Source organism: Gracilinanus agilis, chromosome 2 (assembly GCF_016433145.1).
Source record: "Gracilinanus agilis isolate LMUSP501 chromosome 2, AgileGrace, whole genome shotgun sequence".
Lineage (NCBI taxonomy): Eukaryota > Metazoa > Chordata > Mammalia > Didelphimorphia > Didelphidae > Gracilinanus > Gracilinanus agilis.
Window position 1 is genome coordinate 419,464,861 of NC_058131.1, and position 27,695 is coordinate 419,492,555.

Genomic DNA, 27,695 nt, shown 5'->3' on the forward strand with positions numbered 1-27,695 from the left:
GTCATATGTCTCAAATGAGCCCCAAATACCTCTAAATGGAACGCCAGGACTAAATTGCTTTGTATTGTTGTGTTAATCACAGAAAAATGAAATCTCAGAGGTGAAAGGGATCTTGGAGATGGTTTAGTTCAACTCATAACCAAAAAAGAATCTCTGTTATATTACGTACTGAACAAGTAGTAAACCAGCCTTTTCTTAGCGACATCATTCTATCCCCTCAATAAGAAATAACCTCACAATTTTCATATGTGACACTGTCTCAGATCTCTCCACCTTTGGCATATGATAGGTGTAATTAGGTAAATGAGGGCAGAGAACTTAACCTCTCAGTGTCCCCAGGTAACTTTAAGACTTTTGGCATTTCAATACTAATTGAAATGAAATACAAAGTAACAGGTCTGGTTTGAGAAACAAAAACAAAATAAATGTTTCCTACCATTAGAATGAAAATTCCTTGAGGTCAAGGTCTACTTTTTATTTAGTTTTTATATCTCTAGCATCCAGTACAGTGCCCAACATTAGGCATTAACAAATGCTTGTTGATTGATGAATCCTGTACCTCCAGAAGCAACCTATTCCTCTTCAGATAGACCTCTCGGACAGTTTTAATTATTAGGAAGGGTTTTACTCCCTTATATTAAGCATAATTTTGCCCATTTTCAACTCCTAAATAATTTTTCTTAGTCCAAATCTTTAGGGCCAAACGGCAAGTTTCATCCCCACTTCATGTGATAAGCTTTAATATTTAAGAGTTAAAATATCTTATCCACATTTTCTCTCCTCTGAACTAAATGTTTTTATTTCCTTCATTGATTCTCATATAGCATGGACTCAATCGACACTTTTTCGTCATTCCAGTCACCATACTGTGGACATTTTCTTGTTTATCAATGTCCTTCCTAAATTGTGTCACCCTGACCTAAAGTCAGTATAGTATACCACATGTGGTCTAGTTAGGGCTGTCATGTCATTATTCCTGGGGAAGTTATGCAGTAGAAAATCTCATTGGGTTTTTTGCATACTATTTACATGTTGACTTACAGTGAGTTTCTAATCATCTCTGATCTCTTTCAAATGAACTACAACCTAGCCATATGTCTCCTATCTTATACTCTTGAAATCAATTTTTTAACCCAAATATAAAATTTTACATTAAATCCATATTAAAATTTTCCTGATTAGAGTAGCCAAAAGGTTTATCCTAGCAAGATCTTTTTGTATTTCCACTCTGTTATGTAGTATGTTAGCAATTCATTTCATGCTTATATCATGTGAAAATTTTGTTATTGATAAAAATGTTAAAGGGCACAAGGCCAAGAAAATGTCCCTGGTACTAAAAGTTATCAGTGAAGATTTTAGACAAGTTGTTTTCTAAGGCCCTTTTTCCTACAACTCTGAAATTCTTTGATGAATGTGATGGTTTGTATCTTTTATTTGACCACTGAGACAATCTTTGAGAAGGTAAACAGGACTGTAAAGTCCAACACTCTCCCCTCCCCTTCATTGTATTTTGGTACTTTTTTTTTTAACCTGTAGAAGCTTTCTTTGTATATACCCTTTCCATGTCCTTCTTCTTTCCCTATAATCTCTTTAAGTAAGTTTATTTTTCTATCTCTCTTAGGGTCATAAGAATTATAGGGTTAGAGCTGGAAAGGATCTTAAGAAATCATCTAGTCCAACCCCCTCATTTTACAGATGAAGAAACTGAGGCTCAGAAAAATCAAGTAATTTGCCCAAAGTCACCTGGGGTATAAGTAGCAAGAGTTGGGATTTGAATTCTGGTCCACTAGCTCCAATTCCACTACTCTGGAAAGTACAGCTTGTTGATCCCTGTTCTATCAGATTTTTTTCCCAGATATTTGGAAGACTAAATTCCAGTAATATTTTTATAAAGCAGAGAATAATATTTTAGGGGTGCATTTTGCTTTCACACATCTATAATCAACAAATTGGTGACCATAGCAGCTGATTTATTCCTGTGATGGGTATCTAGACAGGAATCGACCCACCATTGGGTACATCCTTAAGTTTTACTGGTCTCTCTCTTTCATATTAAAACGAGGAGAGTTTTGATTACATGATCTCTGAAGTCATTTCCAGCTCTAAATTCTATAATTCACCTCTTCCTTTTCCTCTTCTTTTGCCTCTGACCTCAAGACTGCTGTTAGCCATATTACTCTTCTCAGCATAAATGAATACCCAGAAGGTGGTGGTGTTTTGTTAAAAGGTTGGGGCAGAAATCATGGTCAAAAAAGTGTATGATGCATTGCACCCACATACAAATTTAAATAACTTATAAAAGTCCTTATTTTGGTGAAAAGTTAAGCAGAGAGAACACCACCATCACCTTTGACTATAAAGGCTAACCTTGAGCAGAATAATTTTCATTTGTTTCTTTAAATGGATAAATTAGTATAATTCAACTGCATCTTTACATTTTACTCTAATATTGAAATATAGAAGGCAACCATAACTAAGAGGAAAATTGAAAATTATGCTACTCATTTATTCTAGATATTTACCACTCAAATGGATTGAGAAAATTTAAAAATAAAAGGAAAATAAGTTTGATTAAGGCAACAACATGTATTAAGGTCCCATAATGTAGAGATTATCACATTAAGTGCAGTATGAGAAGAGAGGCAACATGGTATTATGGAAAGAGCCCTGAATTAGGAGTCAGGAGATTTGGGTATAATCATCTTCTTGCTAATCCTCAGTTTTCTCTTCTATAAAATGAAGAGACTGGATTATATCATCTTTCAGGCCCCTTTCAGCTCTAACAGTTTGTGATTTAGTGATTCAGTGGCCAAAGGATCCATAGCCTACAGCTCCTGAATCTGGTCTGCTTACCTGTGGCAAATATCCTGCAGGCATAATTTGACAACTAATTAGATATATATAGTGAATGAGAGTGAAGAATCAAGAATAATACTTGATATTATGGGCCCTAGTGCCTAGAAGAGTCATGTTGCTACCCTTGACAGGTTTGGAGGGTTCGTGGGGGAAGTTAATAAGTTCTCTTTTAGGCATATTGAGTTTAAGATATCTATAGAATATCCATTTGGAAATGTTTAGCAGGCAGTTGGTGATATATGACTGGAACTCAGATGAGGGACTAGAGCTGGAGGTAGGGGTGTGTATGTGGTAATATTAGTAGTCATAGTCATCTGCATAAATAATGATATTTGAGCCCATGAGAGCTGAAAAGGTCCCCAAGTGAGAGAGTATATAGAGAATAGACAAGAGGATGCAAGATACAACCTTGATGTACACACACAGTTAGTGGGCATGATATGGGTAATGAACCAGCAAAAGAACCTGAGGATCACTCAGACAGGTAGGAGAACCAGGAGAGAACCCAGGATATAAATTAAGCACCAAAAGAGAGATACAAAGTTTTATGGAAGTTCTGAGAAAGAAAAAGTTAGTCAAACTTTTGAGGATCAGCAGAGGCTTCATAAAAAGGAGCCTCTGTAAAATTTCTGTTATGTTCAGTTATTAGGATGTTGTAGAAATAATTTCTCTTTATGTATGCTTTGGGTTAGATGATCTCTGAGGTTCCTTCTAGCTCTGAGATTCCATAATGTGAGGAAGTTTGTTTTTTAAAATTTAAACCTTTACCTTTTGTCTTATAACCAATACTAAGTATCATTTCAAAGACAGCAGAGCAGTAAGGGCCAGACAGTTGGGGTTAACTGACTTGCCCAGGGTCACACAGATAGGAAGTATCTGAGGCAATATTTGAACCCAGGACCTTCTGTCTCCAGACCTGACTTTCTATCCACTGAGTTACCTAGCTGCCCCTTTGAGCTGTCTTGAAGGACATGTAGGATTTTATGTAGTCTTTTAATGTAATAGCTTCTCAATGTATGTTTTTAAAATCAAGCAGTTTCTTCACAATAATGCTATGATTGTGTGTTGCAAGAATGATTATTATTATTTTTCAAATAAGAAAACCATCGCTCATATTGGTTAATGAACTTGCCCACTCATTGTACAACATGTAAGGTGTTGAACTAGAACTTGAGACCAGGTTTTCTGACTTCATATCTTGTGTTTTTCTCTATTTCAAATGGCTTCTCTTAATTAGAATTACATTTTTCAAATGCCTTTTGAATTATTTATAGTTCTATACTATATAGATACTTACACCAGGATCCAAAAAAAAATAGATTAAATTGGTTTTTTATCTCCAAGCTGTTCTAGATTTTTTTCTTAATTCAAAATAAATATTTTCCTAATAAGTAAATTTAAGTGAGAAACTATGGTCTCCAATTAGGGCTTTCCTCTTATTTTTAATCAATTTTTAATAGGAATGTGTTCTTTTCCTACATTTGGTAGATCAGTTTCCAGAGAAACAAAAACTTTTCTTGTAACCTTTGGGTAGGTATTGTGCCTTTAAGCCTTTCATTGATCTAATTCTTTCCATGTTGCTACCCCTATGACTCAAGAACAGAATTTCAAATGCTTTACTAGGCTTCTGTCCCTAAAACTGTATCTTTGCTAGCTGGGGTTTTGAGAACAAGCTGAAATAAAATAGGGATTTTTCTCCCACTAACAAAAAATGACCTTTTTTGTAGGTAGAGATGGCATAGAAACCTTTGGATGTCCTGAGAAAATCCACCTGCAAAGTTTGGATAAGTTAGGGACCTTTAGTAATGAAACCAGAAACAGAGGCTCTTCTATTACCAGTGAATCAAGAAGTCGGAGTAGTTCTGTGAACTCTATAGACAGCAGTTCCAGTTTCCTGACATCTGGAGACCAAGGATCCTCTGAAATATTGAAAGAAGGCCAGCCTTCTCACAGGTTCAGTGTAATTAGCTGTGAAGATTTTGACCAAGAGCTGATTGTGAAACCCATTAAAGTGAAAAAGAAAAAGAAAAAGCAAGGTATTGTATGTAGCATTTCTTACAAAATCTATTTTTAATTTTCTCATTCACACCAAAATTTACTGTTTGAAGGTCTCCTTTAGAAATGCAGCATTTTCATACATATGGAAGATAATGTTTTTTGTTGAATAATTTTATTGGCAAATGAGTTGATCAGCATATCTGACTGTTTTAAGGTTTTTTTTTAATCCATTCATTCAGTAAACATTTATTAAACACTGATTGTATACAAAGCCTTGTGTTAATCACTAGAGAAGAATACTGCCTTACCTCCTTCTCTTCCCTTATTGAATTCCTATTTAATAGCATTTTTTATCATGAGTCCTTTGGGATAGTTTTTTTCCATGGTTCCATGATTACATGATTCCCTCCCCTTTTCTCCCCCCTCCCAGAGCTGAAGAGCAATCCCACTGGGTTATTACATGTATCATTGTTCAAAATCTATTTCCACATTATTAATATTTGCAATAGAGTGATCATTTAAAGTCAAAATCTTCAATCATATACCCATCGAACCGTGTGACCAATCATATGTTTTTCTTCTGTGTTTCTACTCCCACAGTTTTTTCTCTGGATGTGGATAGGATTCTTTCTCATAAGTCCCTCAGAATTGTCCTGGATCATTGCATTGCTGCTAGTAGAGAAATCCATTACATTTGATTGTGCCACAGTGTATCAGTCTCTGTATGCAATGTTCTCCTGGTTCTGCTCATTTCATTCTGCATCAATTCTTGGAGGTCTTTCTAGTTCACATGGAATTCCTCCAGTTCATCATTCCTTTCAGCACAATAGTATTCCATAACCATCAAATACCATAATTTGTTCAACCATTTCATTCCTTGATAATTTTTTGAAAGATGATGTCTAAGCTCTTTTTATAATCATGGCTTTCAGGTAGTCCAATAATTTTTAGATTATATCTCCTGGATTTATTTTCCAAGCCAGTTGTTTTTCAAATGAAATATTTATATCTTCTTTTTTTTTTCCCCCCATTCTGGGGATCTATTTGCTTTCAGTTTTTCTAAGGTGGTATAATGTAAGGAGACATGTGTTTAATACTCTCCTGGCCTGTATTCTGAAATGTGAGTAACCTCAAACCCTTTTTTCTGCCTTGGAACCTGTGACCAGGGTCCCCTGCTCCCTCAGGCCACAAGCAGTGGTGTCTGCTAATGTTCCTCCTCACCCTGAGATCATGCCACCAGATCGTGACCTAGTTCTGTGTATGGGCAATGCGACAAGAGCCCTGTACTCAGAGCCAGCAAAGGGACCCCTCCCCTTTTACTGTCTGTGGCTGAGGCTACATAAGCCTTTGCTGCTGCTTTAGCTGCACCCAAGGGCTTTTACTCTTGTGGGTCTTCCCTGGTGCCCTGTGCTCCACCTCTACCGCAGTGCCAGCCTTCTATGTTGTTTTGTGTTAGAAAATTACTTCATCTTGTCTTTTTGTGGGTTATGTTGCTCCAGGATTTGTTCTAAGGCATTATATCATAGTTTTTTGGAGGGTAATTTGGTAGAGATCAGTTGAGGTTCTGTACCTTCTCTGCCATCTTGGCTCTGTTCCCCCCACCCCATTTATTCTTTAAAGCTGAATGCAAATACATCTTCCCCCGTGAGCCTGTTGTAGGGGAACTTGAAGTGAACCTCAGGTTCATGAAAGGTACCCTTTGAAGAAATGCAAGACTCTAAAACTTAGCTTAGAAATAAAAAGGGAAATTTATTAATTTGGAATTCATGTTGAAGTGGCTGGGAGAATAGTGCAGGTGTTGTACTGCCTCCTTGAGGATATGTGTTCTGGGCTTTATATATCCTTTTACTAGAAAAAGGATAATGAAATGAGGTTAGGCAGGAGTAGGGGATGTTTGTCATCCGACTAGGGCTTGTATGCCAAAGACACAGGGGATGACTGGGATACCACCCAATGGTATCAGAGCATAACAGGGAGATATATATTTGTGTTCATCTCATAATCTAGGGGATAATACAATGGAAATATTTCTCTCAGGGGTCTGTCCTTATCATGGGTCTCTGATGCCCAGAGTCACCTTTTTCTCAGCCTTAACAGAATGCAAAGAAGGAAGGGAATTTTTCTGCTTTCTGTTTGACCTGAAATACTTATAAGGTTTGAAGTATCCAAGGAAAACCCAGGGTCCCATGCCAAACCCTATACTGATATCCCTATTCAGTTATTAGTTTCTAATTCTGGATATCACATTGATCTTTGGGGGAGCTTTTCTACATACTTATTATATATTATTGCATTATAGTTATCTTATTTGTGCCTTACTTTCTTAATAGTGGTAACCTTTGTTAGGGCAAAGACCATATCTTAGCCTAATTTTATATTTTCTTTAATCTTCAGGTTGGTACACACATTTAAATCTTTTTGTTTGGTCTTACTTTTTTAAATGTATTTTTATTTTATTGATAGTTATAAAAAATTTTCCATGTTACATGATTCATATTCTTTCCCTCCTCTCCTCCCACCCCCCTCCCAGAGCCAACATGCAGTTCCACTGGGTTTTACATGTGTCATTGATCATGGCCTCTTACTTTTTGAGTGAATTTAAAACTCATTTACCTGGCTTTTAGGGCCTGCCAAAATCAGGCATCTCCTTCTTCAGTACCTCATATTTCATCTCTGGAATAGGAAAGAATAAGGAAAGGCAGAAAAGTGGGCAAGTATAGAATGTGTTCAAGTAATGGAATTTGGTTGGAATGTAGCCTGTACAGAGGGATAGTAATGTGAGGATGATATTGGATTATACAGAGCCTTGAATGCCAAGTGAAAGGGGTTGACTTTTTTTTTTAAATTTTTTTTAAACCTTTAACTTCTGTGTATTGGTTCCTTGGTGGAAGAGTGGTAAGGGTGGGCAATGGGGGTCAAGTGACTTGCCCAGGGTCACATAGCTGGGAAGTATCTGGGGCTGGATTTGAACCTAGGACCTCCCGTCTCTAGGCCTGACTCTCAATCCACTGAGCTACCTAGTTGCCCCTGGAAGGGGTTGACTTTTACTTGATAGGCAGTAGGAAATCACTGAGGATGTTTAAACATAGTCATATGACAGTTCTCTGCTTGAGTATCAGAAAATGTTCTAAAGAAAAGGAAGAGACCTTTATCCTTTTCTCAAAAGTTTTTATTTTTCTATCTTTTTAAAAGCTTAAATATTAAATGAGATGTTTCGCAAATGTTAAGTGTGGAAATTTTAGAAAACTGAAAAGGCTTTTGCCTTTGCATGTTACACAATACTAGGAGCATGGTATGTCAAAGAAATCTACCAAGAGTGAGCTAGAGCATTCACAAGCTTATCAAATTGAACTTTCTAGTTCCTTCCAGTGCTCTACGTAGGAAATAGTGTATATGCCACAAAATGCTGCTGTCATCTTTGACCCAGGAAGGTTACTAGTGTGTCCTTTCTTCCCAATAACTTACCAGAATTGCATCTTGCAACTGAAACCTTCCCTGTATGTTTTTTCCTCCATTAGATTATGATCTTGAGAGCAGGGACTGGCTTGCTTTTCTGTTTTTATGTCTAGTTCTTAGCACAGAAGGCAGTAAACTGGTGATGTGGATAGAGCATTATAGCCAAAGTCAATAAGGCAAGTCACTGTAAAAATTGGAGTTAAAATAGCACCTACCTCCCAGGTTTGTTATGAAGATAAAATGAGATAATATATGTAAAGTACTTTACAAACATTAAAGTGCTTTTATACTTTTATATATTTATATAAACATATAAATATTTTTAGCCATTTTGTCCTCTGGGATCACTAATTAAGCCAATTCTCATTTTCTCAGCCTGAAGGCATTCAGGAATGAAGAATGGGCACCTCATTACACAGGCATGTACTTGTAAATGGAAATAAGTGGAGACAACTGGTATTACTACCCAGGACAGAATAATTTAAGCCAAAAGTTGACAGAGACACAAGTAACATTCTTCTGTCCTGAACTAAAATAATGTATACTGCTCTAGATTCTCTTCCTTAATAAATTATTAACTTTAAAATTTAGAATGCTAAATTATTTTCCCTTTTGGTTGAATCAGATATTTCTGTTTTGAATCAGTTTCTTAGTATTTCTTATATTCATACTTTACTAAAAATAATTTTCCTGTTTTTAATTAGAAAGTGGGTCCAGGAAAACACCTAACTCCCTTGAAGGAACTCCATGTTATGAGCATCAGTTTTCAGATGAAAGTCCTCACTCAACAACTGCAGACCAATGTTCCATGACCTCGAGTTTTCTGGGCAGCAGTCTAGATCAGATGAGTACAAATTCTCCTGATCAGCAGAGCATTTTCAGTGGGGAATTGCATGTTACTTTACAGGAGAATAATGACTCCGAAACCTTTAGTGTTCTTGAAGTGCCAGAATCTACTCCAGACTTATTAGATGAAGAAAATGAAAGTAAAAATGAAATGTTAAAATGCAACTATGAAAGTGGAATGGGCACAGATAATTTAGTATCTAATATCCATGTACTACTGACTGAAAATGCAGAAATTGATAATGTACCAGAACTCAAACCCAGACATTTTCTTGCAAATGATGAACAAAATAGTCAAGAATCTCCCAATGAAGAACAAGATGACTTTACTGAATTACAAAAAGCAGATGAAACAAGACATGAACTAATAATTCAAGATACTGAAAGCACTTCTGAAAAAAATTTCACAGATACACAAACAGTGCCTTTAAGTCCCAGTACCCTTCCAAGTTCCGAGAAGTTTCTGCCTGGGAAAAGAAATGATGAAAACTGGATGGAGATGCCGGGGACTCCAGAATGTCTTTCCATGAATAAGGTCCCAGAAAACTTCAGTTCAGATTCTTGCCATGGTCCCATAAAAGATAATGTTCTTGATCAGCAGAAAAAAATTAAAGTTTCTAAATTTGACTTGAGGAAATCTGGAGCAGAACCAACTCCTCAAGTGTCTGCTTCAGCATCCATTAAACATCAGGTGAAGATCGAACAGTCCCTACAAGAGCAAGTGTTAACATCCAGTGATGAAGAGGACATTTATGCTCGGGGGCTGCCTTATTCATCATCTGAAGCTAGTGTAGCTGAACTTGGTGTTAGTCTTTCTCTCCAGGATATGACCAAGGCAAATCTTGAGGAAACAATATTGTTAAAATCAGATCAGGTAGGTAAAATCAGATCACTTAATGAAAGATTTTTAGAGCTTGAAGAATGATGAATTATGATGGGATTTAAAATCCTACTTATCTATCTTAAAATGTTTATAAATTATGTTTTGGTTAAGGCCACCTTCAAGTGAGGTCTTCTGCTGAAGACTCATTACAGTACAGAAGGAATCCTGGCTTCTTACAGGCTGTTCCAGTAGTATGCAGACCTAGACAGGGGCCTGCAAAGGCTGTGACCCAGACAGTTAAATTCAGAAAGGCTCATAAGACACAATGAAAAGAGCAATCAGAAGACCTGAGCTCACATCTAACCTCTGATGTTTACTACTTGTGTATCCTTGAGCAGTTCATTTATACTCCCTGGGTCTTAGTTTCCTCATTTGTAAATAAGGAGGTTGGACTGGATGCCCTCTTAAGATCCCTTCTAGCTTGGGATCTGTCATCTTTAATAATTCAGTACTCAGAAAGTTGGCCAACAGATGATGAATAATTTTGGCCAAAGCAACTCACAAATTTTCTTCCTTATCTAAAGTGATAGCCCATATGTAAATACAAAGCATTCTCAGTTATTTATGTCAGTTTATCCAAAGCAAACCTTGTTTGCAAATACTTAGTGATATTGTCATTGCTCAGTAAATCCTTTCTTGACAAAATCTGGGTGTATTTGTTTATTTTGGCTGATAGGACCTTGAACTGAAGACAAAAATAGTTATTCAATTTTCCCCTTGTTTTAGAGAAAAAGGGAATTACTCTGTTTTGGGGATGCTGTTTTGATGTAATTTTACATCAGTTTGAAGAATCATACTATCTGTTTCTAGATTGAAATTGGGAATGGGGGGCTGGTTGGGGATTCATGTTGAGGGCATCTGGATAGGAGATCAGGATAACTTTCTAGCTTCTTCTGATCCATACTTTTATGGTATTTATGGTATTTAGTTTCAAGTGGAGAACTTCAGCCTTACTCATATTCAACAGTAGGTGACTAATTATGTTCTAAAGCCAAATATGAAAGATTTTGATATTATTAATGCTGCTCTTCCTGTCTCCATCGATTATCTGTGCAAATGAACAGTGAATAATGAGCAAACGAAATGGTGAGAGGCACTGGTAAAGTAGAAAAACCACTGTACTTTTGTGACAAAGTCACAAAACTTTAATTCTATTCCCTTATATGGCAGGAAAGATTGGGCTTACAACCAAAAGACTTGGGTTTAAATCTTTTCAGTTTACTAGATGTGTTGCCTTAGGGAATTAATTTAATCTTCCTGATCTTCAGATTCCCCATTTTATAATGAGGACAATAATACCCATACTACTTAATTTGTAGGCTCTTAGAGATCAAATGATGTGGTGAATATGAAAAACTTTGTAGCTTATAAGACTCTATACAAAAAAAAATAGCAGTTTTTACTATTATTATGATGCTATTCTTTGTATAGGAAAATGAGGAAAACAATCATGTGCTTTCTTTACCATGTAATATTCAGGTGGCTTCAAAACTAACCATGTGTTATTCTCATGGTATGACTAGAGATTGTCTCTAGGCAGCAGTAGGGAATTATGATGGTAGAAATCTAACTGTATGCTCTTTCTCAAATTTGCCATAAAATCATTGGAAAATTTGCTCACTTGAAATTTATGAACCTCAAAAGAATCATTATTTCATTTGTGATTTTATTCACATTGACAAAGGTCAATGAGTTTCAAGAGTTTCTTTGGTCAAAATGCATTATCTGGTAATCAATCTAGTATTATATTCAAACTTAGCTACAAGCTTAGTCTTGAGAGGATTGACACTCTCTCTCCCCACCAACTAGTAAATTTTTGCAGCTGGGTAAGGACCTGCTAGATATTCTGCACCAGTGCCTTAGCCTTTGAGAATCCAAGGTCCTTTCTGTGCTAGAATGAGGCTTTGGTGGAGTGATCAGTGAGAGATTGAAGGATAACTTACCTGTCCTGAGATAAAATTCCAAAAAAGTGTCTCTTTACACTCATCTCAGAGAAGTTAATATTCACATTGTGAAATTAAGTATAGATGAAGTTTCCTTTTGGTTTTTACAAAGATATAAAATTATAAATATCTAGCTCAAGTTGTAAAAAAAGTCCATAAAAATTCTGACTAGCCTGCAAAATTTTCAGTCATTCTTCACATATTTAGAATGTCTCTAACATTGAAATATGTTTTGTACTTTATCACATGCATAACCAATATCAAATTGCTGACTGCCTTGGGGAGAGGGAGCATGGAGGGAGGGAGAGAATTTGGAATTCAAAATGTTCAAATGCCAAAATTTTTTATATGTAATTGGAAAAAATGAAACATTACTGAAGTGGGAAAAAATAATGATTTTGAGTTAGTTGAAATACTCTATAATATCCTGACAAGTGGTTAATCAGTCTCTGCTTAAATACTTCTAATGTGATTTGACAGCTCCCAAAAGTTAATATAATCTTAGACTGCATTGAGAGTCATTATGTCAAGGATTAGGGAGATCAGAGTCCTGCTGCACTTGGCCTTAATCAGACACTTTTGCATTATTCTCTTCACTTCTGGGTCCCACCGTTGAGGAAGAGTAGAGTTGGAAAGAGGCAAACTTAAGCTTGGACTCAGGAAACACTTCCTCACATTTGGCTATCCAAAAGTGGAATGGGCCACCTTTGGAAATAATGAATTTTTCTCTCTTCAAAATCTTCAAGCAAAGTCTGGATAATCACTTGCTGGGTTATGTTGAAAGGACATTTTTTGTTTTGGTAGAGAAGGAACTCAATTTTCAATGAGTTCTCTGCCAAAACTGAGAGTTAGCTCAATGTTATCTGTGACATCAGTGTATCTCTCTTGAAAAAATTATAAATTGGTTTTTCTGATTTAGTTTTTAAGTTTCTTCTTATTCTGCAGTCTCATTTTTTTCATCAGGAGCTTTGGGAAGTTTTTTTGATATATTCCAAATGTCTTCGGATTTTTGGGGGGACATTGTCTGATAAGTTTTTTTCAGTAAAGTAGAGAGAAACATTCTGAGATACATATGTGTGCATTACTTTCATGTACACATTTAATCTAAAGATGAACCATTGTATAAGGGAGTCCTGTATCAAGTAGGCATTGGACTAGATTCTCAAATTCATTACTAATTTTTCTTTTTTTTTTAAACCCTTACTTTCTGTCTTAGAACCTATACTTTATTCTAAGGCAGAAGAGTGGTAAGGGCTAGGCAGTGGGAGTTAAGTGACTTGCTCAGGGTCACACAGCTAGGAAGTGTCTGAGGTCAGATTTGGACCTAGGACCTCCTGTCTCTAAGCCTGATTCTCAGTCCACTAAGCTACCCAGCTGCCCCCTCATTACTAATTTTCCAAAGAACATATTTGTTCTATAAGGCTAGACAGTTGAAGTATTATTTTTTATTTCTTTTCAATATATTATGATCATATTAATGTTAAGATTCTCTGATTATAAGCATTATGAAAATTAGAGCATATTGTAATCATTTTCTGAACTCCTAGTGCTTTTTTAAAGGGGAAAGATAGCATTGATTCTATATTATGTTAGTTGCAGTGCATCCCAAAGACAGGGAGATCTGCTTTCATATGATTTTTATCATTTTAAGCACATTTTTGTATTACTACCTATTGAAAATATTCCTACTTATATAGTGCTACCCTGTCTCCTATATCCAAATCTATACAGATCTGTTCTAACCACTATTCCTTAGTTTGCAGAAAGCTGGATGGGATACTCTGGCCCTGGCTATGGAATCCTAAGCCTTGTTGTTTCAGAGAAGTATGTCTGGTGCTTGGACTACAAAGGTGGACTGTATTGTAGCGGTCTCCCAAGTGCTGGAATACGATGGCAGAAATTTGAAGATGCAGTCCAGCAGGTGGCAGTCTCTCCTTCAGGTTAGAATCCCCAGCTTCTAGGCGTCCTGCTTTCTTTACTTAATCTAATAGAAAATACCACCATTAACTTTATTAATGCTAACATGAATATGTGATATGAACAAAGAATAGAAGGAAGAAATAAAAATCATTTATTAAGTACGTATTTTGTACCAGGCATTATACTAAGTTCTGAGGTTATAAATACAAAAGTCAGATAGACTTGGTACTCAAAGAGCTTACATCCTACTGGAGAGAGATAGTATCTTATAAGAGCATTGTGGCTAATGATGGGTGTTTTGGTTTGGGAAATGCCTGGGATGGTGAGTGGCAGCTAGAAGGGAGTTAATCCACATGCCCTTTTCAGAAAGAATGGTAATATTAATTTGATTATTGGTCCGAGAGCAAGAAAAGGAAAGTGGGATGTGTGAGGTGGCCGAGTGGGTAGCAAAAAGATGGTAGGGATAGAGTGGTAGATATAATATGAAAAAATATCAGGAATACACAAAAGCATGAGTTTTTAGAGTTTTGATACTTCATTTGATAAAAATCACTTGCTCTACAATTTTGAATTTCCCTTATTCTCCTCAGGTCTTGCCTAGAATCCCAATTTTTTGCCTGATTCTTTTACTTTTAATAGTATTTATATTTTTAGGACCTTAAAGGAGTTTGTTGTGCCAAACTCCTAGAAAGAGTTTTTTTACCATAAGTGTCCTTTTTTTCCCCAAACTTTAAATTGTTGATTTAACTGGTATATTGGAGATATAACACTTGTGATGGAGAATCTTTTTTTTTTTTTAAACCCTTAACTTCTGTGTATTGGCTCCTAGGTGGAAGAGTGGTAAGGGTGGACAATGGGGGTCAAGTGACTTGCCCAGGGTCACACAGCTGGGAAATGTCTGAGGCCAGATTTGAACCTAGGACCTCCCGTCTCTAGGCCTGACTATCAATCCACTGAGCTACCCGGCTGCCCCCTGATGGAGAGTCTTTTAAATGTGGTATATTCCATTTTTGGATCTCTTGATTAGGACTGGTTACACAAATTCTTGCTCGTGTTTAAGATTTCACAAGATTTTGAGTAATATTCAGATCAAATCATGGGATTTGGGCTTGAATAAAAACCTTAAAGATCCTTTAGTTTCCTCAAATTTTATAATTGAGGAAATTGAGGGGCAGAGAAAGAACAAATATAAGCAGCAGAGCTATGGTTCAAATCCATACTCTTAAACATCCATCCTTATTTGTACTACTCTGTGCTGGCTTCTGCTCTGTTTTCGTTTTTATAAATATGCTTACTTTTTAAATAGTTAATGTACCATATCCTCTGAGCTACTTCCTGACTATATATTGAAGTCACATCAATTCTTTCAAGCCACTAAGGTATAATCATTCATGTGTTGGAGTAGAAATTGACTGAATGATACCCTAATGGTTTTAAATCACCACTACCACTTCCATTTGCATGAAGTAATTTCCTCATCTAGTCTTTTTAACATTAGCTTCTCTCATTGTTCAAGGAGTTAGATAAAAAAGAAATATATATGTATATTTATTTTTATTTATTTTAGCTCAGCTAGTGTTTAGTATTTATTTTAGCTCAGCTAACATATTACAAAGAAATTGGACAAATTGGAACAGAAGAGTATTGGAGTGTTTATTTTCAACTGTGCCACAAAGTTCTTGTGACCTTTGCTTCCATAATATGCCTCAGTTTTCTTGCTTTTAAATTGGAGGCTAAAGTGACTTCTTAATTTTGTTTGTTTTTAGCATAATCATTTATTTTAAAAATATTGTATAAATTTAATTTAATGAAAATATTATTCAGCTAAGATTTGCCTTCTCACCATCTCACCACATGTATCTCCTTCCCATCAAATAAGAACACAAGAAAAATAGAACCGATCACAAAAATATATAGTCAATCAAAACAAATTTCTATATTGGCCAAAAATTTTGTCTCATTCTGTATTCTGAATCCTTCATCTCTATCAGAAGGTGAGTTGCATTTTTCTATCATTACCCCTCTGGAATCTTGTTTGGTCATCACAACAATAAGAATTTAGTTCAATAATATTGATAAATCAAATTAGAGATGTTAGTATTTATATGATTATATATTTTAATAATTTTTCTTTCTGATCCTAATATTTGGTTTATCAAATTGTTACCTCTTTTTTTCTTGTTTGCATTGATCATTTTTTTCCTAAATTATTTTTCTCTTCTAATTCATACTTCCTACCACAGTAGTGTTCTTAAAGTACATCTATGATCATGTCATTCTCAGAAACTGTTAAATGGCTTTCAGTTGCCTATTCTAATCCCTTGGCTTGACTGTTAAGATTTTTCACAATGTGGTCTACCAACTTTCCTAGTTGGATCTTTAAATGTTCACTTTTCCAAAAGCTTCACTCTAATTAAACTGAACTACTCACTAGATAACTGTACAGTTTCCCTCCAAACCTCTTGCTTTTCTGCCATTATTTTTCTCTTGGTGTCTTACTAATGTTATTATGTAAGGTAATGCCTTCTTCTCCCAGGCTTCACCTGTGAAAATCCTAAATATTCTTCAAGGCTCAGTTTAAGTACAACCTCTTCTATCAAGTTTTAATCCCATCCAGAAGTGATTTCACAGCCCCTTCACTCCGGTAGATTTCTGGCAAATATGGCTGCTTGATTGGAGGCATCTAGCTCCTACATACCCACTCCACAAAACCTTAAAAATGAAACCAGACTGAATAATAATCAAGAAATCGAATGAAAAACTAGAGTAAATAGCTTCATCTGCCTCAAAGCTGCATAAAAAGTCATTTAGAAGCCTACAAACAGTAGGAAAGAGGGCAGACCCAACAGAAATGTAAACACTAGCACATGAAAACCAGATGGAAGACTTTGCATTATGACCAGAGATGGAACTAGAAGCAGGGGTATGTTGAAGCCAGCTCTGAGATTGTTATTTATTCAGTGTGAGCATTTATGCCTCAGAAATGAGCTATTCCTGCAAATTAGTTTAAGTCATTATTTTGTGGATTGCTATAAATATTAATAATACAGATTAGATTTGAAAGTTTGTGGGTATGCATTCCCCTACTCACCTAGAACACCCCTGTATTGCTTTATAAATATCATTTGAGCTTAGCAGTAGAAAGCTCAGGGAATGAAATGATCTGGTGACTATAGTAATAGTTATGACTGGCATTTATATAATGCTTTATGATTGGCAAAGTATTTTCCATCCTTTATGTCATTTGAGTTTCATAACATCACTGGTCAGAGGATACCTGTAACTTATAAGACTTTGAATCTGGAGGCAGCCAGAATGGAGCTTTCTGATATGAAAATTCCAAGGTAGCTGGAAACCTGTAGCACAAAGGAAGTTGTAGGGAGGTACGACAACCAGATTGGACATAGCAATACTTAGTCATGGACATTCCAGGTCCACAGTTCTGAGGTACTTTGTCTTAAGATGCCATAGAACATTGAACATCCAGTTCTTTGAACCTTCAAAATCCAGGGGATTTAAAAATCTACCAAGAGTCAGAGTAGTTACACTCTGAAAGGTGGGATATTAGTGTAGAAGTTAATCCAAGAAATCATGCGAAAACTAAACAGAACCTACCACACACCATGCGGTCCAAATCATTAACAAAAGCTTGAGAGTTAAGTAAGGAGAAGATAGTCATTACTATTGGGCAGCTAGATGGCATAGTGGATAGAGCACTGGGCCTGGAGTCAGGAAGTCTTAAGTTCAAATCTGACTTTAGATACTTACTAGCTGTGTGATCCTGGCAAATCACTTAACCCTGTTTGCCTCAATTTTCTCTTCTGTAAAATGAACTGGAGAAGGAAATGCCAAACCATTTCAGTATCTTTGCCAAGAAAACTCCAAACAACATCACAAAGAGTTAGACACTACTGAAATGATTGGACAACAAATAAATCATTATAAATAATTAATATAGATCCATAGATACCCAAAAATCCAACTAGGAAAAGAGAATAACTCTACAACAACTACATACTCAAAGAAAAAAATGGATTTTCTTCAAGAAGCACATGAATGCCAAGAGGAAATAAAGAGAGAGATAAAAAAATGAAATAAAGACTTCTAGAGGAAAGAATGGAAGAAGAATAAATAGCTTAGAACAGAACGCAATAAGCTTGACCCAAGTAATGGACTTCATAAAAATCAGAACAGAACAAACAGAAATCAACAATTACATGAAACTGTAAGAAATTTTAGAATGAAATCATAAGATTGGAGGGAAAACAGAAGAAAATGAAACAATGTTACTTGGAAAACAGGTTATAGAGATCATTTGAGAATCATCTGACTCAGAGAGAGAGAAGAAAAGAAGGAAGGAAAGAAAGAAAGAGAGATAGAAAAATATTGGATATTATGTTGAAAGTAATACTGAATGAAAATTACTTGAATAAGCTAGAACTAGTAGGCAATTTTTATTTCTAAAAATGGAATTCACTGATCATCTCCTGAAAAGAAATATCTCAGGAATGGCATTGTCAAAATACAGAGCTTCCACATTAAGGGTGCTGCAAGTATCTGAAAAGAGAATTTAAATCCCAAGGAACCACAGTCAGGATCACTTAAGACTTGCCAGCTTCTACTATAAATGAGATTCACTCGTGGAATATAATATTCCACAATTCAAAAGCCATAAGATGGAGGCAGATTTCACAGAGGATAGAGATCCAGGCTTGGAGTTGGGGGGACATGAGTTTGTATCTGGCCTCAAACATTTCCTAGCTGTGTGTGATCCTGGGCAAGTCATTTAACCCTGACTGCCTAGCCCTTGCCACTCTTCTCTTAGAATTGATACTCAGACAAAAAGTGTGGGTTAAAAAAAAAAGGCACAAGACTTACAAGCAGGATTCACCTACCTGAAAAGCTGGGTATTATCCTACAGGGGAAAAATGGATCTTTAAGGGAATACAGGATTTTGAAACATTCCTGAAGAAAAGATTCCAACTGAGCAGAAACTTTGAATATAAACACAAGACTCAGATGAAACCTAGACAAGTAAACTTATTTGAAAAATTGGAATGGACATATGATGATGTGCTAACATTCTAATAGGGGGAGAAAAAAACAAATGCCCCTTCAGTACCTTAACATCTTCAAATGATATTAAGGGAATTTTATAAAACAAATAGAAGACCTAGGAAGTGGATTGGTTTTGTTCTGAAGGTTTTAAGAGGTCAGAGAAAAAGGGGTATAAAAGGAATATTATACATGTATATATAAAATATATGAATGTCACAAGAAAAGGAGAAAGAAAAGACTGGAGCTTACTATTTTTCATAATTGGAGTATACGAGAAGAAAAATATGTAAAGGAATATGGAAAATATATAAAGGAATAAAAAATATGAAAGAGAAGGGATGGGGGGACAGGCATCAGATGACCTGAACAAAAGAGAATTGAACACACACACACATACACACGCATGCACACATGCATGCATATACACGTACATATGAGAACTTTGGAGGGGAGGAATTGAACGGGGGGAAAAAGGAAAAGGCAAGAACCAATGATTAGGGCAGGGGTTGGCAATGTATGACTCTCGAGCCATATCTGGCTCTTTTGAGGGCCAGATATGGCTCTTTCTGCAGGAGCCATAAAGTCAATTTTTTTTTTTCAGGCGCTGTTACAGGAGCACGCGCTGTGAGCACTGTATGGCTCTCACGAAATTACATTTTTAAAAATGTGGCGTTTATGGCTCTCATGGCCAAAAAGATTGCCGACCCCTGGATTAGGGTCTCAGCAAGCAGAGTAGAAGATCAATGGAAAGGAAACATATCAATCTAATTATACACAGCTGATTGGTTCACATTCCTTCTTTTTCATCACCTTCCTCTTTGTAAAAGGCAATGAGTTAATAAGAGAGGAATAATATAAATAGTTATGATTATCATAACAGCAAACATGAGTGAACTCCAATATCCAAAATATATAGAAATTTTATTCAAACATATAAGAGCAACATTCCCAAATAGATAAATAGCCAGAAATATGAAGAGTCAGTTCTCAACAAATGTATTAATCGCTATATTAAACTATCAATGGCCATATTAAAATTTGCTCCAAATTACAATAATAAGAAAAATGTCAATTAAAACAACCCTCAGGTTCCAAGGAAAATGGCAGTTGTTAGAGAGGAACATTGACAGTGGAGTTATAAATTTCTTTTTCCAGTGGAAATAATTTTGGAACTGTTCCCCAAAACTCACTGAATTATGCATACACTTTGCTTCAGCAATACTTTGACTAGGCTTTATACTCCAAAGAGATCAAAGAAAAAGGGAAGGGCCCTAGATACAAAAAAAAAAAATTAGCAGCACTTTGTGTCATATAAAAGGGGGGGGATTCTATCATTTGGGAAATGGCTTTACAAATTATGGCATATTAATATTTTGCTTTAAGAAATGACTGAAGAGATGGATTTCAGATTATTTTGGTGAGACTTAAATGAACTAATATGGACTGAAGTGAGCAGAAACAAGAAAACAATTTTTACAATATCTACATTGTAAAGAAAAACAACTTTGAAAGACTTAAGAAATCTTAAAGCAATGTCCAAATATGACTCCAGATGACCTATGTTGAAACTTGTTACCATCTCTTGACTGAGAGGTGATAGACTAAAAGTGCAGAAAGAAACATTGCTGGATATAGCCAATGTGTGGGTTTGTTTTCCTTGACTATATCTGTCATAGGGTCCTTTTTTTTTTAAAAAAAAAAAAACTTCTTTTTAAATTGAGGATTGTGAGATTGGCAACAACATTAGGGTGTCAATAGCAATAGTGAAAAAAGAAGGAACGTTTTTAAAAACTAGATTAATTTTAATGCCCAGAACAGATCAACAGGCTGGTTTTGGAAATATATATAGCTATGTATATGGAAATAAGTATAAATATATGGAAAATATAAATTCCATATAAGTATATGTAAATATATATTTATTTAGAGCAAACTATATGAGATAGACATATATGGTTTCATATACAATCTTTTTTGTTCTACTTTATGTATGCAGATACTCGCTTTTTGTCACATTGAGAATTTTCAAAATAATTCCCAAGGCACTTTATACCTCCCATGGCACTAGCTTATACTTCCTTATGTTGTATCTATTTGTATAATGTCTTACTAGATTTGTAAGTTTTTGAAGATAGGATCTCATATACATTCTTGCATCTTCCATAAGATGTGGCATATAGATATATTTACTAATGAATTAATTTTTCACAGGTGCACTTCTCTGGAAGATTGAACAGAAATCTAATAAGGCATTTGCCTGTGGGAAAGTAACTATCAAAGGAAAGCGTCATTGGTATGAGGCACTTCCACAAGCTGTATTTGTAGCTTTAAGTGATGACACAGCTTGGATTATTAGGACCAATGGAGATTTGTACTTGCAAACAGGTAATTAATCTTTTCATTGAATCATCTTTGTGTCACACCTTTACTTATTAGTAGTACTCTTAGATTAAATCAAAGGATTGGAGAATATAGGAGAGATCTTCACCTAGGGCAGTGATGGCGAATCTTTTAAAGACTGAGTGCCCAAACTACAACCTTCACTTCACATGTGAGCCCCCCACCTTACCCGAGACAGGGGACGGAGGAAGTCCTCCAATTGGGTTGCTGGGCTGAGGGGCAGGTCATGTGAGAAATGTCCTGAGGCGCTCATGGAGAGAAGGAAGGGAGTAGCCCCCTCTGGCTTGCTCTGACACACATGCTATATATAGGTCTTCCAACACAGACCTAGGGTTTTAGAAGATGAATTTTAGTCAAAAGGCATTTACATTTTCCTTTTTTACTGTATTGATAATTTAATGGCTATTGATATTTTCTACTCCATATCCATGCCTGAAACACATTTTGTCCCCATTTTTAGGTGATATCTTAACTATCTAGAACAACTTCCTTGGAAACTGAGGCCCCAGAGCAGTTGAGTAATTTGCTTCAGGTGTCATAGGTTATCATAGTAACATAGTAGAGGCAGGATTTGAAATCTGGTCATCTGGCTCCAAACTGAGGATGCTTTTTACTTCACCACGTTGCCTGTCAAATCCTCCTTTTTCAGAAGTCCAGTTTAGATGCTAACTGTCCTCTTCTACTCAGAAAATAAATAAAAGTAAAGGCAGAAAAAAAAGAGAATTTATTACCTGGGATTCTTTCTTTGCTTCTGCCACATTCTAATTTATACTATACTTATTTGTGTACATGCTATATTCTTCCTTCCTTACTGAAGGAACTCTTGTTTTGTGTCATATTCTAGCAATAAGCAATTTCAATGCATATAAATATTTGTTGAACTGAGTTGAATTTGCAAATCATTTAGATTAATTTAAAGTGTTTCTTCTTATAACAAATCTAGTGCAAATCATTTATATTCCCTTACCAAATCTAAAAAGAGACAATTGAAATTAAATTAATAATAGAAAAATTTTCCTCTTCTAAGGGCCTATGTTGAACATACAAAATGTTCCATTTCATGTCCAGAAAACCCAAAGGGAAATTATTTCTAATAAGAAACAATTCATATCATCCTAAGAAACCTTTAACTTTTTTGAGGGCATATAACGGGGCTTGTTTATTAGGAACAAACAGTAATGAGGCTCGTATATGCACTGTCAGCAACAACTGAAATATTGTTCTACACTAGCAATCTCTGGAATGGATTATGGGAAGAAACACCATTCAGCCTACCCTGATGGATTTGTTTAAATGACAATCTGACTAACCTAAAATTGCTGAGTCTATGAAAATGATTTAATCACTTGGATTGTCAGTGAATAATAATTGATTCCCAGTTTGTTCCCAATGAGCAAGAATAGTCAACCTTATGCATTAGAAATGTCTCTGAGGGGTAGGTAGGTAGCAGAGTAGATAAAGCACCAAACCTGGAGATGTGAGGTCTTGGGTTCAAATTTGGCTTTACTTCTAGCCCTGTGACCCTAGACCTATGTTGGCAAACCTATGGCACACATGCTGCTCCCTTGCCCCTCTCCACACATGGCCAAGGGCATTTCTCACTTTACCTGCTCCTCTGCCCAGCAACCCAGTGGGAGCTCTTCTTCCCTCCACTGTCTGGCATAAGGTAGGGGCTCCATGTTGCATTAGGGTTGCAGTTTGAGCGCTCAGTCTCCAAAAGTTTCACCATCACTTCCTTAAGGCAAACTACGGCCTGGATCTGGCCCGCAGGGAATCATTTGCCCATCACTGCCCTAGACTAATCATTTAATCTCCATTGCCTAGCTCTTACCACTCTTCTGTCTTAGAAATGATACTAAGACAGAAGGTAAGAGGTTAAAAAAAAGAGAGTTTTTGTAAACAGCATTTAGATCAGGTGTCAGCAACCTTTCAGAAAGATAGTATGCTAAGGTTCTGACCTCTGTTTTTCTGACATAAAGTTGTTGGAGTAGGACAGTGGTTCCCAAACTTTTTTGGCCTACTGCCCCCTTTCCAGAAAAAATATTACTTAGCCCCCTGGAAATTAATTTTTTTTTAATTTTAATAGCAATTAATAGGAAAGATAAATGTACTTGTGGCCATCACCGCTCCCCCTGGATCGCTGCAGCACCCACCAGGGGGTGGTAGTGCCTACTTTGGGAATCACTGGAGTAGGGTATTGATAACTGAATAGGATTTATCAGGAGAATACGCCACTTGGCAAGGGCCAGAATTGTTCTTAAGTGTAATAGGAAGCCCCTATATCTGTGATGGCGAACCTATGGCACACATGCCAAAGATGGCACACAGAGACCTCTCTGTGGGCACCCACAAGCCCCTGGCTTGGCTGGCTGGGAGCCTGGCCTTGCTCCCAAATGCAGGGGTTGGGGCATTCTAGCCTCCCTCCACCTTCTCAGGGGCTCAGCCCAGTCACCCTAAGCAGCTCCAGGGGCTGATTTCGGCCAGCCTGCTGATCAAAGCCACTTCTAGCTGGAGCAGGCCACCCCCCTCCCCCAGCTTGCAGCCCTGTCCCCAAATGCAATGCAGGGGTGGGTGGGGGCACTGCATGCAGTCAGAGGGTGGGGCACATAATGGGGGTGGCACAGGTACACAGTCTGGAGAGTGGGTGGAGTTCACCATCACTGACCTATATAGTAATTAAATTAAATTAAAGGTTACCAGAAAAAGCTTCCAGCTGGTCCAAAAAAAAAATAAATCTTTCCTATAACATTTAATAGATGTCCTTACTTTGTCATACTTCTGTAAATTACATTAATTTTGAATTAATTTGCCCAGTTGACAGGTATTTATTAATGTGCCTACTTTGTCCCAGGCACTGCTAAGTAAACAAACAAACAAACAAACAAAAGTCTTTACTTTCAAGTAACTTAGTGTCTACTGGGGAAAACAATATGAAAATACAAATAACCTATATACAGTTTAAACTGGAGATAATCTCAGGGGAAAGGAATTAGCATTAAGGTTCATCATGAAAGACTTTTTTCAAAAGGTAGGATTTTAGCTCAGATTCACAGGAAGCCAGAGCCAGGAAGAGGAAGAGCATTCCAGTTGTAGGGGACAGCCAGAGAAAATACCTGGAGTGGTTAGATGGAGTGTCTTATTGGAGGAGCAGCAAAGAAGGACAGTATCATATACTGATATTTCTAGCTTGGAAATTAGACTTTTTTCATATAATAGAACAGTGGGTGTGGGGTCCAGAGATTTGAACCCTTGCTTTGTTACTTATCTATATGCCACGATATAAGCCTCTTAATTTCTCTATTAGTATTTTCATCTGTAAAATGAAACAAGAAGATTCTAGAACATGGGTATGGGAGAATGTGCAACTTTGCAATATCAGCATGGTAATATGTGATTGCCTAGGGAGCAAGTTCAAATAAGAGGGCCTAGGCATGGTCTGAAACCAGGGAGTATATAGTTTTAGTATTTCAGAGTTCTGTCAAATATCAGGAAAACTGTATTTGAATTCATTAATACCTTCCTTATGATTGGGAGTTAGTATAATGTAGCAGAAAGAGAATCAAGTAAGGAGCCAGACTGGGATTTAAATTCTACTTTTGCTATGTATTTTATTAGCAAGTCACCTAAATTCTAAAACTGTGTTGTGCCAAAGGACACACAGATAAAATATAACATATAGTAGTATATGATAAGTACTTAAGGAGAGGTGTTAAAAGTTACCAGATGGAGAAAGAAACCTTTTCTCATTGAAGGAATCAGAGGAGGCTTTGTGGAGGAAGTGTCTTTTGAGCTAATTCTTCGAAAATGGGTAGGGTATCACCTGATGGAAATGAGAGGGCATTTCAGAAGGAGTTATTAGTGATCAGTGTATACAGGCAGGAAATTGTGGACCATGTTTGGGGGAAAATGAATAGTTTCAGTTTGACTAAAGCATAGAGTAGGTAATAGAAAAGTTCAGAAAGATATAGTGCAAGGGCAGCTAGGTGGCACAGTGGATAGAGCGCCAGGATTGGAGTCAGGAGGACCTGGATCCAAATTCGATGACACTTCACAGCTTAGTGTGACCTTGGGAAAGTCACTTACCCTTGCTTGCCTAGCCCTTGCCCTTCTTTTTTAGAGTTGTTACTAGGACAGAAGGTAAGGGTTATAAATACATACATATATATGCTTCTGGGCAAAAGTGGGACAGGATCAGAGAAGTATAATCATATGAGATGAATTGAAGGAGGAGAGGGTCTAGGGCAGGGGTCAGCAACCTTTTTGGCCATGAGAGCCATAAACGCCACATTTTTTAAAATGTAATTTCGTGAGAGCCGTACAATGCTCACAGTGTGAGCTCCTATAACAGCGCCTGAAAAAAAATTGACTTTATGGTTCCTGCAGAAAGAGCCATATGTTGCTGACCCCTGGTCTAGAGTATTGTAGTAATCCAGGAGAAAAATAATAACTTAAGTTAGCATGGCTGCTATGGGAATAACTGAGAAATTGCAAATACAGTGATTTTTGGGGGGGGGCTTTTTATCTTTGTTTTACTTAAAGGTTTGAGCGTGGATCGTCCTTGTGCCAGAGCTGTAAAGATTGACTGCCCATATCCTCTGTCTCAGATCACATCCCGAAACAATGTGGTGTGGGCATTAACTGAACAAAGGGCACTTCTGTTTCGAGAGGGAGTGAGCAGCTTTTGTCCCGAAGGGGAACAGTGGAAATGTGACATAATAAGGTAATGAGACATTGGTAAGGAAATCCTTAAGACGGGATTGCTAAGAGTGTTGAGTATTCTCGTGTAATCTAGTATATTGAAATTTTCTATTTGAGGTACCATATAATAAATCTTGATGGAAGGAAATTCTTTACTTAGAATCTGACTTTTTATCCTAAAGATTTCTTTTTCCACATTTAGGAAAACTGAGTGAAATCCACATTAGCCTAGAACCAGATTTTCAATTTTCATCTAATTCTATTAAAATTAACTCCTCTACTTGACACTTAATTGACACTAAAAATATTTCTTATTGTTTTCACCAAATAAGGTGCTGGTGTAAAAGGATTTATAGTTCTAAAGAAAAAAAATAGACAAAAGATGTTGTTTTCAACATCCTTTGAGTGCTGAATCCTTTTTTTTCCCCTGAGTTGTTATGATATATAAAAGAAGTTAAGGAGCCTTTGCTGCTCTTTTGTCACATCTCCACCCTTCCTCTCACTTCCCTTTTGTACAATGGTCCTTCCTTCTGTCGTGGATGTGACCTCAGGTTCTAAGAGCTGTGTGTTCTGCTGTGTGATGGTGGAGTACAAATCTCCAAACCTTTCACCTTTTTAGTGTGATGATTTTTAGGTCCTTAAGAATAGGACTGTAACTTGGTCATTTTAGCGAACATTTAATTATCAAATGGCAAATAATGAAAATCTGATTATGCAATCTAGTTATTTCCTTTTTTCCTTTGACTTTTAATGCCTGCAGTGAAAAGCAAGCTTTGGAACCTGTGTGTATAACTCTTGGAGATCAACAAACCATATGGGCTTTGGACATCCATGGAAATCTCTGGTTCAGAACTGGTGTTGTTTCCAAGAAACCTCAAGGAGATGATGACCATTGGTGGCAAGTAGGCATTCAGCTGTCAATAAGGGACACTCTTCATCCATAGATAGTGTCAGGAAGTCTTAAACTAAATCTCTTTCTTTCTTCCTCCACACTAACAGCATCATAGGATTTTCATCATTAGATAATTTGAAAATCCTACTTTAATTAAATAAAGCAGGCTTTATTTTTCCTATTTATAAATGTGCCAGTATGTACTAAATAAACCTAGCAACCTCAGTCTGAACATCTAGTTAAGGATGTTGTTTATGGCTGGAAATGTATTAAGGAAATGACTAATAGTTATATATAATGCTAAGCCACAATTAAAGTTTGTGTATCTTTATTTATTTAAAAGGTTTGTTTGAAATTTATAAAGTGAAGGCAATTTCAGGGAAGAATAAATTTTTTTCTTTCAAAATGCTATTAGAAATTGATATATTTTGAGTATATAACAAGAGTCATCTTAAAGCAATCTTTTCATTTAGTTATCCCATTGATTTCACGTGTGACTTAGTACTAGAATGACTTAGTTTGTCCTTAAAGGAAATTGCATCCCTTTCTCTTTCCTCCCCATCTACCACCTGAACAGATATAGGCTTTGGTAGCTTTCAGTGTTTATGTAATTTCTGTGCTAGTCAACAAGTAGCTGCTATAAAAGTTGATAAGAGATGATACTGATAATTAAGTTTTGGAATATGTTATATTTTGAGATTCAAAGCTTTTTCAGTATCACTTAAGACTTGTATTTTCAAAGGCA

General features: G+C 36.4%; 1 protein-coding gene across 1 annotated transcript in view; it reads left to right on the forward strand.

The window, feature by feature from the left end:
- TECPR2 (tectonin beta-propeller repeat containing 2) overlaps positions 1-27,695 on the forward strand; it is a 115,000-nt gene that overhangs the window by 11,352 nt on the left and 75,953 nt on the right. The window contains exons 7-12 of the mRNA XM_044664623.1: positions 4,584-4,892; positions 9,015-10,030; positions 13,739-13,922; positions 21,172-21,345; positions 25,900-26,080; positions 26,819-26,960. Of these exons, the coding sequence (XP_044520558.1) occupies positions 4,584-4,892; positions 9,015-10,030; positions 13,739-13,922; positions 21,172-21,345; positions 25,900-26,080; positions 26,819-26,960 (2,006 nt within the window). The remainder of the gene's footprint in view (positions 1-4,583; positions 4,893-9,014; positions 10,031-13,738; positions 13,923-21,171; positions 21,346-25,899; positions 26,081-26,818; positions 26,961-27,695) is intronic.